At 45.0% G+C, this 19,433-nt stretch overlaps 1 protein-coding gene across 1 annotated transcript; it reads right to left on the minus strand.

Moving 5' to 3' along the window:
* Positions 1–614: 614 nt before the first annotated feature.
* MGST3 (microsomal glutathione S-transferase 3) lies at positions 615–19,195 on the minus strand. Its single transcript, XM_081226484.1, has 6 exons — positions 19,069–19,195; positions 5,984–6,107; positions 4,788–4,861; positions 3,880–3,937; positions 1,556–1,628; positions 615–859 (listed from the first exon to the last, which is right to left on the minus strand). The coding sequence occupies exons 2-6, from the start codon at positions 6,098–6,100 to the stop codon at positions 723–725; spliced, it is 459 nt and encodes a 152-aa protein (XP_081082610.1). The 5' UTR covers positions 6,101–6,107; positions 19,069–19,195; the 3' UTR covers positions 615–722.
* Positions 19,196–19,433: the final 238 nt, after the last annotated feature.

Below are 19,433 nucleotides of genomic sequence, written 5' to 3' on the forward strand. Positions count from 1 at the left end.
TAAATTTAAATGTAAATAGGTCTATGTGGCTAGTGGCTGTATTGGAAAGCACAGATCTAGACACTATTACTGTCAAGTAGTTTAGGGCCACATTCATTTCTGGAACAGCCATCTCATTGTGCCAACTGGCATTGTTCTCCAAGTCAGCTAAAACCTTTTAAGGCTTCCATATTTTGTTGCTAAGGGTGTCCTTCCCCATTTGTACCTATGCAATCAGATCTTTGCATCCAAATGCAGGAAATTAGATTCATCTCCATTAAGTTTCATAACCTTAAATTTAGTCTATCAGTTCAGTTTTTAAGCATTAGAAGCAATCTTCAATAGAGATTTTTAAAAAATCCTATTGTTATCCTATGTATTAGCAAGTGATAAGACAATCTTATATCATAACTAGCACTAAAGGACTTTCTTCGAGCCCCAGTTTTTCACTGCTGTGGCCTGACTGTGAACATATTTCCACAATTAGACCTTTTTCCAGCTCACACATGAAGTAAACATCCTCTGGCAGGGTGAGAAGGGGTGCTTAATACCCGTGGCCCCTCTCTCACCTACTAGGAACAGGCTACTTGTATTTTAGATAAAGACTCAAAAAGAAAGACGTGATAGAGTCAGGGTTAGGTATGAGGCTGACGCCAGGTAAGTTTTTATTTAGGGGGAAAAGAAGTCACTGAAAATAAAAGTCACTCAAAATGAATGAGAGTTTCAAAACACCCTATAACTCTTTAATGGCAGCTTTTGCACCCACTGCTCAAGCCAGTTCTAACCCAACCAAGATGCTGGAAAGCAGAGCACACAGTGGTGCCCATCAGGCCAATGAGGGCGATGAAGCTCAGGGCTCCCCGTTTCCGCTTTTTAGGTTCTAAAAAAGAGGAAAGAGCAGAAGTTACTGGGGGTGCTTCACAATGATGATGATGTCAACATCCACCAGCCATTCTGTCAAGGCACTTGGAGCTGTACATTAGACCATCTAGTCTTAGGAGGTCAACCAGCTCTTCAGCCTAAGCTGTCAGTATGTCAGATACTGCATGCAAAGTCGTGTGCCACAACAGTATTGAACTTTAAAACACATTATGGGATAATAATTAGAGCACCTTTGCTCCAGGATCTTATGGGGTTTTCCCTCTTCCAAGAGGTAAGTACAGCCAGAAGAATCTCTTCCCCCTTCTCTCTCAGGCACACCTGATTAGGAGCAGGGGATCTGGGCTCAGACTGCCTGGGTTTGAATCCTGGCTTTCTAGTTTACCCTTAGTAGCTCTGTGACCTAGAGTCTTAATCTTTCTCAGCCTCGGTTTCCTCATCTATAAAATAATATTATCTATGTCATAGAATTGTCGTAAGGCTAAATAGCATATGCAAAGTTCTTAGAACAGCAATCGACACATTGAAAATGCAGAATGCGCTTTGTTACTATTCAAAGGTTAATAGAAAGAAGATAACAGATCTTTCACCTAAATATCAAGTTACTTTCCCTTTTCTTAAAGCCCTGCTAAACAGGAAAATATAGTAGTATGAGATTTTAAATTTGTTTCCTTGACAGATGTCAATATGTCCTTACCTCCTGTGTAATAGCCATAAGCATAAAGAACTCGTCCAACAATCCAGGCCAAGCCCAAGCCAGAAACTACACGCTAAGATAAAAGGGCTCCGTTAGTTATTGCATGAAAGAAACAGGCAGAATTTTATTAACATCTAAGATTGATTACACAATGTCTTGACAAAAAGTTAACAGTTTCGTGGATATAGTAAAATACTCCCTACCAAAGTTAGGGTAGAATGAAGTTGTTTCAGTCAGGAAAATCAAAGCGCTGTGATCCTTCTATGAACTGCTCAGAGACCTGGGAGGTGATTGCTGGCCTTCTCCTAGGTAGGTGGGATGGGAGGAATCTCCCAGCCTGCCCCAGGGGACTCAGTATGCTAGAGCGCAGGGGAAGGAGAGGCAGGCCTGGGGGTCACAGAGTAAGCCAGGAGAGGAAACGGACTGAAAGGCAGGACTAGGGGAGGAGCGCTGTGGACAGGAGATGGACTGCGCACTCCACAGCTGTGTGCTGCTTCATCTCAGCCAGGTGCCCCCTGGGAGGGCTCTAAGGGGCTGTGCTGTGGCCCACGCATAGGCATGGGGCTCCACTAGAAAAAGTCAGGGGAGTGTGTCATGTTGTGAATCCCAGAACATGTGGTCTTGGAGGGGAAAGTCTCCCCATTCCCAACACCCTTGGGAAGAGAGAGTGAAAACTCATGCAAGATGGGAAATCCTTCCATTTGGATACCCTGCTGGGGTGACCAACCCATTTGGTCTAAAGGAGACAGGGGAGAGGAAGAGAGAGGGTGTGTGAGGACGTGAGTCACTGTGCGTCACCGTCCCCAACTGTCTTTTCAATTTAGCAGTGGCATCAGTGGGGGTGAGATTCCTACTTTAGGATTTTTATTTGTTTGTTTTGATGATTTTAGGGAACTTAAGTATCAGTAGGAGCATGAAACAACTATAAATGAAACCCCCAGGCACACAAGTCACTATCTAGAAGCTCTGTAGTTTCTGCCAGTTCTCTCTTTAAAGTCGCATAATTACCGTCAATCCAGGAACAATATCAGGTGCTTGTCTTCAGAGTAGTCTTAGAGTATTTCCAAGAACTAAGCGCAAGGAATGGGATCTAGGGGAGTGGGACAGGAACGGGGCTGGGGTGGACATCAGGTGACGCCTAGAGAGACCAGCTAGTCTGTTTAGACCAGCTAGCCTAGTTACTTGCTAGGATTGGGGCTCTTGAGAGGCACAAGAAAGAAATATCTTCTCTAAGAGAGGAGCAGAATTTTCTTTGAAAAAAATACAAGACTCTGAGGTCATGAACTATAGATGTGCCATTCTGGCAGCTGACAAAGAAAGCACAAGGCCACTCAGGTACAGACCAGAGGCTTATGAAAGTCTCAGAACCAGAAATGTGAGGTGCCAGCACTCTGGACTGAACTCAGTGGAGGGGAAATCTGGGCCCTGAAAAGGAAACACTTGCTGTGTAAGGCAAGACCCCAATGGCAACTAATCAGGCTCACATAAACTTGCTTTATTTAGACAAGGTGTAGTGCACACCAAACCTAAGGCTCACAAAGGCCATAGCGGCCCACAAGGCCCCAAGGTCCACCCTCACCTCCAGCCCTCACCTCCTGCTCACCACTGAAGCCGCCCTGCTCACTGTGCACCACACAGACCTGGCAGGCTCCTGCCCCAGGGCCTCGCCCTTGCTCGACTCCTGCCTGGAGGTGTCTGGAGATATCTGCAGCACTTGCTCCCTCACCTACTGCTTAAGTGTCACCTTCGCAGCAAGGCGCTCCTCCTGAGTGCCCCCCTCAGCACTGTCCCCCCGCCCCTCCCCAGGCACTCCCTTTCCACCATCCCTGCTTTTGCTTCCTCTGTGGGGCGCATCACCTTCTAACATTCTACACGATGTCCTTGAATTGCTTTTTGTCTGCGACCCCAGCTAAGAGTCAGCTCCACAAAACCAGGAGTCTTTGCCTGTTTTGTTCACTGCAGTAACTTCAGGTGTTCAGGAAATGTTCGTTGCATGAATAATGTGGCAAAGGAAAACTCAATGGACATGAACCTCCTAGGATCAGAGAGACCTGGGTTCAAATTCTGATTCATCTACTCTGTACCTATGTGATCTTGAGAAAGTTACATAGTATCCAAGAGGTTTCTCCTTATCTGTTAAAAACGGGAAAAATGCTACCTACTTTAAGGAACTTTGTAAGAAGTAACTGAAATTCTTTTAAATACATGGTGCCTAGACATTGAAGATGCTCATTAAATTTTCATTTCCTCTTCCCTCCTGAATGGCTCAGTGAATTAAATCTATTCAATCTAATTAGATGAACCCCCTCCCCGGAAAAACTTACTGGGTGGTAAACACCTCCGACAGCTAGAAAAAATAAGAAGGGAGGGTACACTTCCAACCTGGAATAGATAGAAAAAAAAGGGTTTTTTTTCCTTTAAAGTGCTCTATATAAGTATGTCTACATAAAACTAAGAACGCTTTACATTCTTACTTGCCAAGTTAGAAACTTGAGAATAAAAATAAACATTGACCAGAGGCGAAAGGCCTGACCACTAAGATCCACCTTCTTTTGCTCTGCTTGGGATTAGATTAGAGGTAACTCAGAACACAGTGAGTCAAAGACCTCAAATCTAACCAACTGATGAGGCGAATTAGAGTAGATTTCCTTGCAGAGCTCAAAGCCTCTCACCCCCTAGGCTGAGAGATTCAGTATCAGTTTAGAGTGAACTTGCTGCAAATACTGCAGAAGAGTAATGCAGCATTAAATTCATGTTTGAAAAGGGCATTGGGGGAGGGATGAAGTGGGAGTTTGGGGTTAGCAGATGTAAGCTATTATATATAGAATGGATAAACAACAAGGTCCTACTGTACAGCACAGGGAACTATATTCAATATCCTGTAATAAACCATAATGGAAAAGAATATCAAAAAAGTATATATATTTATAACTGAATCATTTGGCTGTACAGCAGAAATTAACAACATTGTAAATCAATTTTACTTCAATTAAAAATAAAAGAAATGGAAGGAAAAAAGAAAAGGTTATCTAGAATCCCACCATCCTAACAACTCTTAATTTTGCTTAATATTTAATCTGTTCACTTATACATTTTTAATGATACTTTTAATGAGTATTCATGATCATCATCATTGCTATTACTCAGCAAACAGAGTACCAAGGGTTGAGGTGTTGTACAGAAAACACCCACTCGGCAGATGTCTTGGGGGCCGGGCAGGGCCAGCACTCACGTGTTCTGGTGGGCCCGCTGAATGCAGTTGAAGAGGTGTCCGTTTTCAGGGTCAGTGCTATACATTGTAGGATACTGTTAAAACAAAGTGTGTGTGATCAAATGGTCAAGCGTAGCATTCAGTGTTGAGAGTTAAAATCAACCTTAAAGATAATGTATCCCAAAGCAGCTTCTGCCATAACCTTGGTAAGATGATCATTCAATTTCTGCTTATATGCATGTGGTGACAGAGGTCTCATTCTCAGAGGCAGATTCAATCTGTGTCTATTAATATCCAGTGACAAGAATATGTGCCTGTGCCATTCAAGGGATAGAGGCAGCTTGTGCCAAATTCAGGGTTTTTGTTGACGTTATGCCATCACTGGTGGCTTTGGGATGCATTACAGGGATGCCATTGGGAAACAGCTCCTTCCCAAGAGTCAGCAAATACCACATCCTTTTAAGGTTCCCCTTAATGGGGGAACAGAAACTGAGTGTGTGAGAGTTTTAATGTGTCCATCAAAATAATAAATTAGGCATGAAAACTTTAAAAGGAGCTCTAATTATAAATTGCTCAAAAGAACTAGACATTTAAAATTGCTCACCAGGGACAGCTTCAGTAATTATCCCTTCTAGATCAGCTAGAGCTAAAGGAAGCATTCAGTAGAACTCCTTCCTATGTCTGATGTCCAAACACAGGCTAACTCAGCACTACGTGCTTCTTTTCTACTTGGGAAACAGGAAAATCACCAGAAGACATCATTTTAAAGTGGCACACCAGGAAACAACTGCTATTTAACCCACTCCACCCCCCGTTTTTTTTTTTTTTTTTTTGGCCTCGCCGTACAGCTTTGTTCCCTAAACAGGGATCGAACCTGGGCCCTTGGCAGTGAAAACGCAGAGTCCTAACCACTGGACAGTCTGGGAATTTCCTATTTAACCCCCTTTAGAAAATAACTGTCTTCCAAGCAAAGAGCTCCAGCCAAAAGCACACCTGGTCTTTCTACAGAAGAGACAAAAGTAAAACAGGATGGAAATGACTCTCCAGAAGGGCCCCATATTTCTTGCCTTCCTCCTGCCAGACAGGGGCAGAACTTCCAATAGGAACAGGCCTGAAACTGCCACCGCTGACCACTAGCACCGCACCTTTTCCTCCACAACTGAAAACAAGTTCTTGCCCCGATGAACCCACGGAGGCACTGCTGTGTTCCCACTCACCTCCACTTTGTACTTCTTGCGGGCCTTGGAAACGTTGATGGCTAGATGAGTTACCATTATGAAGCTGGCAGCACCAGTTAGAATCACGAAACCATATTCCTTAGAAAGGACGGCCATCCTGACTCTGTGGGAGAAAGAACACATTAGGGCGCCGCCTGGCACTGTGGGCTCCAAGCTGCAGGAGGCCTCAAGAGTGGGATGCTTTGTTACCAGCAAACGTATCCCTACAGATCAAAAAGAGGTGTGAGTGATCTGGTGGTTCTAAGAGATAGAGATATTACTGTATACTGATATTACTGTACACCACCCAACAGAATTAAAAAATGATTCAATTCTGCAATATACACACAGAAAAGTTCACGATCACATTGTATATTCTCTTTTGTGCCCGAGTTCTTTTGATCAACATTGCATGTATGAGATTTATCTAAACCACTGCAGTAGTCATTGCTATTGGATGGTCTGGCCACTAAAAACCACAATTAAAGAAAATATTTAGCAAGGCAAAATGTTAAAAGATATACTAAGTTACAGAGAGACAGAGAGAGAGAGCGAGAGACAGAGAAAGAGAAAGAGAGAAAGAGAAAGAGAGAAACAGGATATAGTCAGTAAGTACACAGTGATTCCAAGTTTTTTGCTTGTATGTCTGTTGGCATCGGGGACACTCAGGGCAGGAACCCTAGGGCCTCCCTTGGATCCTGAGGCATGTGCTGGTACAGCAGCAGAAATATCACACTGGTAGGGAAGGGATCAGTTCTAGTTCTTTGAAAGCAGAGCAAGGCTCTGGGCAGCTCTTGGGAGAACCCAGATTCTTCATCAAATTAACACTTCAAAACTAACCCATGATGTGTTCTAGTGCCTGCAATGAAGCTTATTTTTAAACGCATCAAAAAATGATGGGGGCTTCCCTGGTGGCGCAGTGGTTGAGAGTCCGCCTGCCGATGCAGGGGACACGGGTTCGTGCCCCGGTCTGGGAAGATCCCACATGCTGTGGAGCGGCTTGGCCCGTGAGCCATGGCCGCTGAGCCTGCACGTCCGGAGCCTGTGCTCCGCAACGGGAGAGGCCACAGCAGTGAGAGGCCCGCGTACCGCAAAAAACAAAACAAAACAAAAAATGATGATGCAAGCTAATATAGCAAAATATTAATGCTAGAACCTGGGTGGTAGCTATATGGATGTTCATTATACAATTCTTCCAACTTTTCTGCATGTTTGAAAAATTTCATATGAAATGTTTGGAGAAAAAGCTCATCTCAGCATTTTTCAGTGTTCAGCAATTTCAGCTCTTTTAGCTCTTGTCCTACTCCAGGAGGAAAGAAGAAAGAAGGAAAGAAGCAGACCGGGGATCAAGGAGAGGAAAACCTGCTGGGTGGGAAGAAGCCCTAATAAATTCAGAGTAAGTTAGTGCTGCCCTCCAGTCTCTCTGAGCATTGATCACCAGATGTCTGCAGGGTCAGAGCATGGCGGGACACAGAGAAATAGCGACAGCGCTTCCAGAGATCCTTAGCTGCTGTCCCATCACGTGCATGGCTGCCACAGGCCAACAGCTCCTGTGTGTATTCTGTCTTCAGTTTAAAATTTCCATCCCTGGGAATTCCCTGGTGGTCCAGTAGTTAGGACTCCACGATCCCACTGCAGGGGACACAGGTTCGATCCCTGGTCAGGGAACTAAGATCCCGCATGCCACATGGCATGGCCAAAGAAAAACAAATTTCCACCCCTGAAAACCGTTTGGCTGAAATCTCTCCTTAAAGCCTGGGAAGGTTACCCTGCTGCAAAATGTTTTAGTCATCCTCACAAACAACCCAACAAGATGCTAATATCCCTATTTTCCAAAGAGCACCCAGAGGTTAAGTAATTTTCCCAAGGTCTAAAAGAGAAAGTATCCGAGTTGGGATTCAAATTTAGGTTCCAATTCAGTTCCAATGTCCCCTTTCAATCCCACTTGACGATTTAGAGCTGAACTGACATTGGGATCACAGAATCTTTCTCAGTGTGGAATTTGGGGCCAGCAAACAGGTCAGTTCTTTAAAAGTAAGCTTCCCTTAGGTCTGCAAAATAACATTTGGAACCAAAATCCTAAATTCTGCCCATCCCCAGCCATGTTTCACAAGAATTCCCGTTAGTTTCCCCTGCTATATTCTTTCTTTACCTGGAGCTGCTCGTGGAGGGGCACCCAGCATCCCCTCCTCCGGGACAGGGGACATACACACTGGAAAGGGCCGTCCCCATGACTCAACATGGGAATCACCTCCAGGTCAACCTCTCCTGGGCCATGTTGTGTGGCTGCAGAGAGCAAGGAGTCTTTGGCTGCCTTCCAAGCTTCCCTGCCCTCATTCTCTTTTAGAATTAGTCCTTTCCAGAGTTTAGAAAATCAGCTTGGGGAGGAAGCTTTGGTAGTAGTTATTAAAACAAAAATATGGGGCAAATACTGAACACCTCTTTGAAAATAAATAAACATGACTCCCTGATATCCCTGGAGTTCAACCCATCTGGGCCAAACAGGCCACTGAAAACGGAGCTGTCTCTAACTTTGTCAAAAGCCGCCTGTTTAAGCACGATACAATTAAGCATATCTGGTTTAGGTCAAAGTGTGCAAGTTGAAAGTCTGTTCAGACCTCAACTTTAGACAGGAGGCTAGACTCTCTTGCAGCCTGGGGTCACCTTGTGTTGGTGCAGACTTTTCAGCTCATTTTTCATCTCCCCTCAAATCCCATAAGCTCCATTTTACAGAAAAGGAAATGGAGGCTCAGGTAGAGAGATGAGAGCAGAGCTAAGACCAGAGCAGGTTTTAGAATTCTTCCCCAAATACTCCAGCTAGCCCAGGCAAAACATTAGAATTCGGTGGCTCGGTCACTGGCCTCTGTTTTTCTGGCCTGTAAGGATTTGGGTAGGAGAAGCTAGGTGGCAGGACAGAGAAGTATCTTTTGAGTAGATGTTTCTGTTGCAGGCAATGAGCACTCAGAAAGGCAACAGCTCAAAAACCTTCAATTAGAAATTAATGTTTACTACTGACCTCCTCTTCTAAAGTATAAATGCAACCTGGGATGTTACACTCTTAGGCAGTCACGCCCTAGTGAAAGTGACTCTCTTCACATTTTGCTATGGTGATAGGTACTGAGGGGAAAAGAATCTAGGTGAGGGCAAGCAGAGCCAGGAACAAGACCTTTGAAGGACAGAGAATTTACAGTAAGGGAAACCCAGAGTCCAATGCTAAAGTGGGTAGTGTGCAAAGGACAGTGTAATCAGTCAGGAAACAGTGAGCGTACTAGGGGCAGGAGGAGAGAGGCAGCCCTCCCCCAAGGCTCTCCCTGCAGGAGCCCTGGACACACCTGCATAGGTGCCGGAGCCAAGCCTGTTCAGCACCACCCCACCCCCCCGCCCTCCCCACACCTCCTTGCACTTTCACCACGTGAGGAGCCCTGCTTCACAGGCCATTGTAGCCAGCACTTCCCAGCTGGCGTGATCAGGGCTAGAACAGAGAGAGCAGCCAATTGCATCAGATACTAAGCTCCCGTGAGGGAGGGACCATGTGTGTCCAGCATCCCCCGTGCCAAGCACAGAGTGTGTGCTTATAGAAAGCTGTGGAATAAATGAAGCAAGTTGTAAGTCCAGGTAGCTTTCAGAATGCCTCCTCCACTCTGCACAGTGCCTGGCATAAAGTGTGTGCCGAACCCATGTCAGTTTCCTTTTTCCCCCCTCAAAGCATCCACTGAAACAATGGAATCAATTGGATGTATGAATTCCTGGAGAAAGAGGAGATCAGAACACAGAGAAAAGCTCTGTCGCTACAGCTGCTGAAAACATAAATCCAATAGGGACTGCAAAACGCTTAAGTCTTGTCCTTTAAGGAAAGAATCAGTTTAATTCACTTAGGGTTCAAAAAAACCTTCATCATTTGCTGAATCCTTATTTTCCGAGGAATCCAGGGCAAAGAGATGCACGCTCCCACCCCGTCGTTGGTGCGGGTGCGTACACTGGCGAAAGGGGAGGCACCTCGGCTCACAGCAGCCACGTTCCAGGCAGCTCCAGCCACGCCCGAGGTTGGGCCAGTCCGCAGCTAGCCGATAGCTCCCAGGGCACAGGCTTGAGAAGCTGATATGTGCAACACAACCTCTTTCTGACATGAGCACGCATTCGGACTGCACACTATAGTTTGTTGATTACATACCTGCTCTGTGTCACTGGCAACCCGTATATCCACCCAACAAGATAAGGTTCTTGGGGGTGGGAACTCTGCCCTAGACTTTGCCTTCTACATGGTGATAGACACACAGAATGCAGTCCAATGGTCCTTTTGGAGCTGAACTTTCATGACTGGTATAGATTACTTTGTAACTCACTTGGTTGTGTAATAGCACTTGTGAATTATCACGCAGTTTCAGAGGTTAGTTGCACACCAGCTGTAAAGATTAAAATTTATGATTTGTACAAATAAAATTTTATTTACTTACTTGGTAGTATTACACGCTGCTGGGAGAAGTGTAAAACAGAGCCACCTGCAGGACAGCCTGGCGGCAGGCAATATGCTTTACATTGTTCATAACCTTTTGCTCATTAATTCTACTGGGAATCTATCCTGGGGTAATAATCAGGAAGGCAAACAGATTTGGTTCAAAGACATTCACTTCAGCACTATTTATAACAGCAAAAACAGAAATGGTATAGATGTCCAAACAAAGAGGACTAATTAAATAAATAATATATCTGTAAAACAGAATAGTATATAACCATTAAAAATGGTGAAACAGGGCCTCCCTGGTGGCGCAGTGGTTGAGAGTCCGCCTGCCGATGCAGGGGACGCGGGTTCGTGCCCCGGTCTGGGAGGATCCCACATGCCGCGGAGCGGCTGGGCCCGTGAGCCATGGCCGCTGGGCCTGCGCGTCCGGAGCCTGTGCTCCGCAACGGGAGAGGCCACAGCAGTGAGAGGCCCACATACCGCAAAAAGAAAAAAAAAAAAAAAAAAAAAAATGGTGAAACATTAAAGATGGTGAAACAGACTTAATATACAGCATATTAAGTTAAAAAAGAAAACAAAAAGAGTATATCTAGTTTTCTCAATAATAGAAAAAAATAAAGAAGAAAATATCAAAATCATAAGCATAGCTATTTCCAGATGGCTGAACTTAGATTTTCCTTTGTACCTTTCTATAATGTGCAAAATGGGCAACTATATACCAAAAAGTTATGTAAAAAAATGGCCTGACAATAATTAGTAATCGAGGAGACAGGAGGAATAGACAGTATGTTACAAAGGAACCAAAGAATCGGACCTGAGTTTTAGCTTGAATCCTGTCACTTATCCACTATGTGCAGTATAGAGACAGCCTTGCAGGTAAGGGGGCAGTTTGGGAATCACATTGTCTGGGTTTAGAACCTGGATCTCATATTCTTAGCTGTGTGTCCTCGGGAAAATTACTCAATGTCTTTCAAGCGTCCTTGGTTTCCTCACTTGTTAACTGGAGATTATCATGGCACCTACCCCACACCATATAGTTGTTGTAAAGATTAAATGGGGACACTGTCTCTAAACAACCATCAGGATGCCTGTCACATAGTAAGTACTCAATAAATGTTATATATCAGGTTATACTATGTGTGCTAATGTTCTGTTAACTGTCTTTGCCCTGATTCAGTGATAAAAGCAGATGTTCGAATACATGGTGATGAGATACATTTAAGAATTTATAATTTAGAATTATCATTTTAAAATAGCAAACAAAGCTTAGAACTACATATATTCCCCTCCTTTTTGAACTCTTAATAGCCAGCCATGTTATAATATATTATCTGAAGGGCAGGAGTATTCAGAACGAAGCAGGCTTCTAGTACAGACTATGGAACTCAGCAAACTGCAGGCATGCAAACCCTCCCTGTAGCCAGACATGCTTATCCTCGCATGGGGCTGAGCATCCGTTCATTTACTTGTTCAAGTTTATTGAGTGCCTACTATGGGCTACTCAGTGGGCCCGTGCTGGGGATGAGGTGAACAAGCCAGACTTTGGTCCCTGCCCTCAGGAAGCTCATGTTTTACTGGGGGAAGCAGGCAAATAAGTAAACAAATACCCAATTCCGGATTTTTCCTTCATACCAACGATCGGAAACTGTGTACAAACCCCCCCACCCCCCCTCCACAAAAATGAAACTAAAAGGGTTGGGGAAAGACAGAGATAGGACAGAAGTGTTTCTGTTCTCTCTTCACTTATTAGTAACTACAGAGGTGTATGCGCCTAGTTAACTGTTTCCTGGCAGTCTTGAGTCAAAATAGTTCAGCTGAGAGAAAATTAAGTTGAAGGTTTAAAAGGAATTAGTTTTTCTCTTTATTTAGAAAATTCATGTCACTTATTTAATAGTAGAGATCCTTTTGGGAATGTTTTTTTGTTTGTTTGTTTGTTTTGCGGTACGCTGCCCTCTCACTGTTGTGGCCTCTCCCGTTGCGGAGCACAGGCTCAGCGGCCATGGCTCATGGGCCCGGCCACTCCGCGGCATGTGGGATCTTCCTGGACCGGGGCACGAACCCGTGTCCCCTGCATCGGCAGGCGGACTCTCAACCACTGCGCCACCAGGGAAGCCCCCCAGTGGATTTTTAAAAAGCTACAAGGCACCACTGTAAAGTCTTACTTTAGGAGTGATCAAGCTTGGACTTCGAATGAGGCAGTGTTGGTCTCACCCCTAGAAGATATGCTCTATTCCATAGAAGATATGCTCTATTCCAGTGCCTGAGTTAGCAACATGGAGTTTCATTATGATATTTGGCTAAGGTACTCTCCTATAGGAATGTGATTGACAGATTCACCTGGAAGCATAACTACTCCAGCGCTTATGCTTTGCTCAACCTTTCCTCCAATTCCTGCTTCTGCCACCACTTGCCTTATCTCACTGGGGCAGGGGTTCCTTCAGTTACAAAAGGGTTACTCAGAGAACTTCCTGAACTACATTCAACGGAGTACTCCTGGGGTAAAGCTCTCCTTCACTTATTTACTCCACTCCATCTTAGCTGCCAATAGAAATTCCCCAGGGCACAATCAACACTGCACAAATGGAGCAAAAGGCAGGCTTTATCATTTGGGCACTGGCCTCAAATAATTTACGACTTCTGAGCCATGAAGTTACAACAACTTATCTTCTCCTAAATGAAAATCAGTCAAATGTCTTAAGGGAGAGAGGATTTCAACTTTCACCTCTCTCTTTGCCCTCAAACAAATAAAAACCAGTGTGGACAATGGTAACCCTTACTTCCATTTGCAAGATTGCTCCCCTCCAACTGTACTTCAATTTCTCAGCAGTCTTTTTTTTTTAATGCATCAGGAATGGAACAATGCTAAAGCACTTACAGACTGACTTGGAGCCATTCCCCAATGTTTCATTAAAATCCTTATTTGGCTGCCTGTATTATTAATCCAATCTTCCATATATATATATATATATATATATTTTAAATTTATTTATTTTAATTAGTTATTTTTGACTGCATTGGGTCTTCATTGCTGTTTGAGGCTTTCGCTAGTTGCGGTGAGTGGGGGCTACTCTTTCTTGAGGTGCGCAGGCTTCTCACTGCGGTGGCTTCTCCTGTTGCAGAACACGGGCTCTAGGTGTGCAGGCTTCAGTAGTTGTGCCACGTGGGCTCACTAGTTGTGGCTCGCGGGCTCTAGAGCGCAGTTTCAGTAGTTGTGGCGCATGGGCTTAGTGGCTCCGGGGCACGTGGGATCTTCCCATACAGGGCTTGAACCCGTGTCCCCTGCATTGGCAGGAGGATTCTTAACCACTTTGCCACCAGGGAAGCCCAGGTCCTTTATTTTACATGGCATTTTCATGAGAATAATACAAGGATGGTAACTTAAAGGGCTTCATCTGATCACATCAAATGGACCTCCATGAGTCCCCAACACTGGGAGGCTGTTCCAAAAACTCTGAGGTTGTGCTAGGGGTCTTCTCAGCCCGTACTCTTTTAATGAGGTAGCTGTCCAGCCTCGTTTCTGCCTCCAAAGGAATAGTCCTCAAAGTTATTTCTAGGCAAGGCAGCTGAGCCCATATAAAGCTAAATAGAGAAACTTGAGATCCTAGAGGCAAGCAGCACAAAAGTAATTCCCTGTTTCCATGATGGGAGAGAAAAAAAGGAGAGTCACAGAATTTCTTTGGGTTCATCCTACATTTTCAGAATGCCAGTCTGGTCACTTCTACAGTACACAGATGATAAAATCTGTTTGAGTGTCAAAGTTTCAAATGGCAGTGAGATTTTAAAAAGAGTGCATGGGGGCTACCCTGGTGGCGCAGTGGTTAAGAATCCACCTGCCAATGCAGGGGACATGGGTTTGAGCCCTGGTCCGGGAAGATCCCACATGCTGCAGGGCAATTAAGCCCGTGCGCCACAACTACTGAGCCTGCGCTCTAGAGCCCACGAGCCACAACTACCGAGGCCCGCATGCCTGGATCCTGTGCTCCGCAACGAGAGAAGCCACCGCAACAAGAAGACCGCGCACCACAACGAACAGAAGCCCCCCTCTCGCCGCAACTAGAGAAAGCCTGCGTGCAGCAACGAAGACCCAATGCAGCCAAAAATAAATAAATAAAATAAAAAATTTATTTACAAAAAAGAGTACATGGACAGTTAAGAGAAGGAATAATAACCATGTGAAGAAAAATAACTATTCCCCACAATTGTTTTGCATATTCAGTAAATATCACTCCAAGGGCTAAAAATGAAAAGTTAGTTGAATAGGCAGGCCATTATTTGTCCAGCCTTGAATATTAACTCAAGTGAGGCAAACAGCAGAGGCAGGTAATAAAGTGGGTCTTTCCCGGTTTCTCATATTCTTTAATTCCTCATCAGTGTTGCTGACAGAACACTTGGAAAGTGGAAGCACACTACAAGTTAGGGGGATGGAAGATCTGTCTTCTTAAGAGATAAATGTCCTATAAATTCAAATATATTCAATTTTATAGTTAAGTAGCCACAGCTTGGAATATAAAATATTCAAGTTCCACATGTCATTTTAATTCCAACACTCTCGTGAACTGTCAGTGCTGAGGACGCCTACATTACTGCACTGGCTGAGAGCGGGAGGTGGGAGGGAAGGACCAGCTTGATGCTCAAGTGCAAGTGAATATTTCCTGGTTATGTGGGATGAGCCTGCACTGACACAAATAAACTTTGTTAAGGCCAAATAAGCAAATTACCTGCTCTTTTCTTCTCTGGAGTCTGACTTCTGTGCGAAAAGGCACTAGACACATATGCTTAACTGAATCTCCCCTGGGAAAAACTGGTAATTCAGCTCTTCAGGAATCTAAGAATAGTAGATTGTAAGACAGAACAAATCCTAGGTTCCCCTGTTTGTAGGATGACAAACTTTCCCAAACAGACTCTTGACCCAAAAGGCCCTCTGGGCGAGAGTTCCTTGATGTGCTGACCTAAAAGCCCTGAGCCACGTTGGACCATCTGGAGCCCAGCCTCCAGGGAGGTGTGATCCCAGGGACAGGCTGCAGGACATTTCCCATAGTCTGAAGGCACCAATCTCAGAGGACAGGGAAGAGAATGGGGAGAAGTTACGGGATGCAGAAGAAAATAAAAATCTTGTAACAATTCATTCAAGGGAGCTGATCTGACAAAGTCAATGCAGGATAAAGCGTTTCACCTAAATGGAATGCTCACTTTAAGTCCACATCTACCACCTTCCTCAGTAGTGCCTTAGAATGATTCCTTTCCTGATTTATCCCCTACTGAATGCTGGGTACCACGTGCAGTGCAGGGCTACAATGGTGAACAAGACTGAGAAAGAAGGTCCTGACCTTCCAGAATACAGAGTCAAATGGAGGGAGACAACTTACGAGGATCATGAAACAGGAAGGTAACAGATTGAGCTAAGGGCTCTGAAGGATGTAACAGTGATGTGAGAGTGAGCACACATGTAGAGAAAAAAGCAAGTACACAGGCACGGAGACAGGAAAGGGGTTTACTTGTATAAGGATGAAAAGGAGACCAGTGTTGGCTGAAGGGTAGTGATATAACCTAGAGGAAGAGTGGTAGGAGAAATCAATGATTATTAATAACACTTATTATTAGCACATATATTACTTAATATGTGTCAAACACTGTTCTAAGTAGTTCATCAATATTAACTCATTTAAACCCTCACAGCATCTCTATGATATATTATCGCTCCATTTTACAGATGAAGAAACTGAACATCAGAGAGGTTAAGTAATCTGCCCAGGGACACACAGCTGTAACAGAGAAAGCCTGGATTCACACACAGCCAGGCAGTCTGGCTCCACAGTTATGCTCTCAACCCTTGGCTGTATTTGTCCCTCAATGAGGTTGGGGAGCAAGTTTGACCACACTTGACCTCTTTTGAAACTTTTCTACCTCTCCGGACCCTCTCCTGAGCATAAAATATATTAACGAGAACAGAAAGCTAATAATTAACTCCAAGCCTGTGACTGATTAAAGCCTGAGAACTTTCTAATTGGAAGAAGAAAAAAACTTGGAAAAGGTCCAAAAAGGAACATTTTTTTTTTCTTTTTAATGAGTGTCAGCACTGCAGTATGACAGGAGGAGAGATTACAGGGAAAAAAAATCCTCCAAACTTTCAGGCATTCAGGTTTGCAAAGGGCAAAGCAACACAAAAATTGGCACTTCATTTTTACATCACTATTTCCATACAACCTGTCGCTTAACTGGCATTATATAGGAACTGAGGGGCAGAGTGAAACTAAGCCCTGACTTCCTGAAGAGGAAAAAAAAAATCTCTAATGAGTCACATGGACACCATTTGGATTTTCCATCACAAGAAATGTGGGTGGACTGTATGCAGTGAATTCTTAGCAGCTGCTGAACAAGTCCCCACCAGGCTACCAGCCATTCTGAATGAAGGAACTGCATAGGCTGCAGGCTCCTGCCTGAAACAGGGGTCTAACTCCTCAGGCCTGTCTGTACTTAGAATGAAGTTGTGTCACAGTCATTCACATTTCTTAGGCTGGAGAAATAAAATAACACTATTAAATAAAAAAGAGTGAACTAAGTCACCAAAATATTAGAACACAAGTTCCAGTTAATAAATGGGTCGACTCTAGAAGGAACTCATAGCGTAACAGGGGACGGATGATTCTAAATGCTGAACTCCTTAAAGGTATTTGCAAATGTATTTGGAAGGTAGTACAACTTCCCCATAGGAAGATAGGCACATAGACACTGTAAGAGACAGCGAGGGAAACGCAAAAATTCTATTTTACATAGCAGTAACCTACCTGGTAACTGCTGAATTCTTCTTTTTCAGGAGGATGGTATACTCATAAGTAGTATTAATGAAACCAGTTGTAAAAACCATAGCAGTATATTCTTTTAAACACATATTGCTTTAAAAAATGCTAAATGGTTCATGGTCAATTGTGGTTGGCAAAGGTGTTCTGAATACAGATTCAGAATATTTAAATAGAAATATAGGGAAGAATATATTTAAATATTGCTAGCTGTGCAGTAGGCACTAAATTACTCTTTGACACATTGATTTGTCATCCACTTCATTCCAGATTTCTCCACATAGGTTCAGTCTCTTTGCTATCCTCCAGGTTAGGAGGTTCCCCTTCATGGATTGCATCTCTGCAGAACTCTAAACTGGCAGGATTAAGTCTAAATAAGGAGGAAGACTGCCCTTCTCCAGTTTTGTTCCTTAGTCTAAGGAGGCCCTGCAGTGCAGTTTCTGTGACTGGGCACAGTACCTCTACACAGTACCTCTGTTTTATATGTAGTAACATCATTTGCGGGGGGAATCACTTGACAAAGTTTTCTATTTCTGTAACATTGTCAGGGGTGAAGCTTTACAGAACGTCTTCCCCGGCTGAAAGTATTTGTTTGGGTTTTAGATGTAAACTTATTTAACTGTTAAATTTAACTCCCGTGAGAATAAACGTTCTTGATCCCCTGTCTCAGATACTATGCTCTCATCACTGAATTTGTTGACCTAAACACAGTCTGTAATTTGGCCAATAACCTTGGGTGCTTCCCAGAAACTGTAGGCTCCCAGCGATCTACAGATCTCCCAAGAGATGCCCTTGCTTCCACCGACAGAGGAATCGAAAATCTGCGGCAATTCCACATGACCACGCCCAGGTCTACAGCACCTGCCAAGAGCCATATATCTGCAGAGCAGTAAGTGTCCTTTCCTCCAGATCTCCCTTTCTCCAGTTAGCGGATTAAAGCCGCAAGCCCTTAGCTCTTTTCCTCCTGTCTCTGCTTTCCTTTTACCTCCCTTCCCACACTCACTTGTCCTCTAAGCTACAGTGTAGCGGTAAACTCGTGACTCCCAAGGAAAGTGATAGCAGAAGCCAGAACTTCGGAGAATGACTTACCAACCAGTCTCCAGCCCCTTCCACCGCCCCACAGCTGCCCCACCGCTGTGGCCCTAGCGCTCCCTGCAGCAACACCAGATGAGGGAAATTCTCTGAAATCAACCTCAACGAAGACTCTGCCTTCTCTCCTGCTCTAAGGCAGAGGTAGGAAATGACCCACTCGTAGGTTCCAATTCAAACATACGACGAAACATACGTTTCTATGAAACCGGAGGAAAACAAACACAATTCCCTGGGAGGCCCTCCCGGAAGGTCCCTAGCAACACATGCACATCCGCAGCTGGCGCAGCGCTCGCAGGCCACTTTAAAAACCTGTGTTACCGATCAGGCCTGCACTGCCAGCTGCCCCTGCAGTGCCCTGCCCGCCCCTCCTCTTCACCAGAGATGCAGTTGGCAAGGTCAGGTGGGCTCTGGGAGGCAGAAAGAAGGAGTCCGGCGTCCGCACAGCCCAGGGAGCGGAGGAGGGAAAAGGAAGTAACGGAGGAAGGGTTGACCTTGAGAATCTCCCTGAGTTTTAGATAGCGTGGCCGGCCCAGCTTAGAAGCTCCAAACCCACTACATCATGGGGAGGATGGAGGGCAAAGGGGATGGGAAGATAGAAAGAAACCTACAGACAAGAAGGGAGAGAGAGCGAGTCCCTATTCAGCTTGGGATGGCCGAGATACGGGCGGTGCCCAGCGCAGGAGCTGAAATGCCTCCGAGGCCCACGCTCCTCGCTGCCCGCAGGTGCGGGTACTCACCTGAATCACCTTCGCTCGGCTAGTGCAGAACGCAGTGCGCAGCGGAAGTGTAGGTGCGGCACCCTTGGCCTCCTGCAGTGGGGCGCGGCCCGGAGTAGTCCCCGCCCCCTCCCGGGGCTGCGCGAGGCCACGCCCTGAAGGCGGGGCTCTGGGTGTCAGAGAGAGCGCTCTGAGTACCTCTTCTGGGCCGCTGGTATTGAGGCAGAGACTGCATTTTCTTCTTCCTCACCGTGGTCCACAGATTTACCCCTCCTACTCCCAAATGCATTTATCTGTTCCTTTCTGCAAATGCCCTCGTGGCCGCCTTCCTAAACTGTCCCAGCCAGTTCATACTTCTCGGATTGAGTTTGCAGCACGGTAGCACG

Source organism: Mesoplodon bidens (genome assembly GCF_964165515.1).
Source record: "Mesoplodon bidens genome assembly, chromosome: 2".
NCBI lineage: Eukaryota > Metazoa > Chordata > Mammalia > Artiodactyla > Ziphiidae > Mesoplodon > Mesoplodon bidens.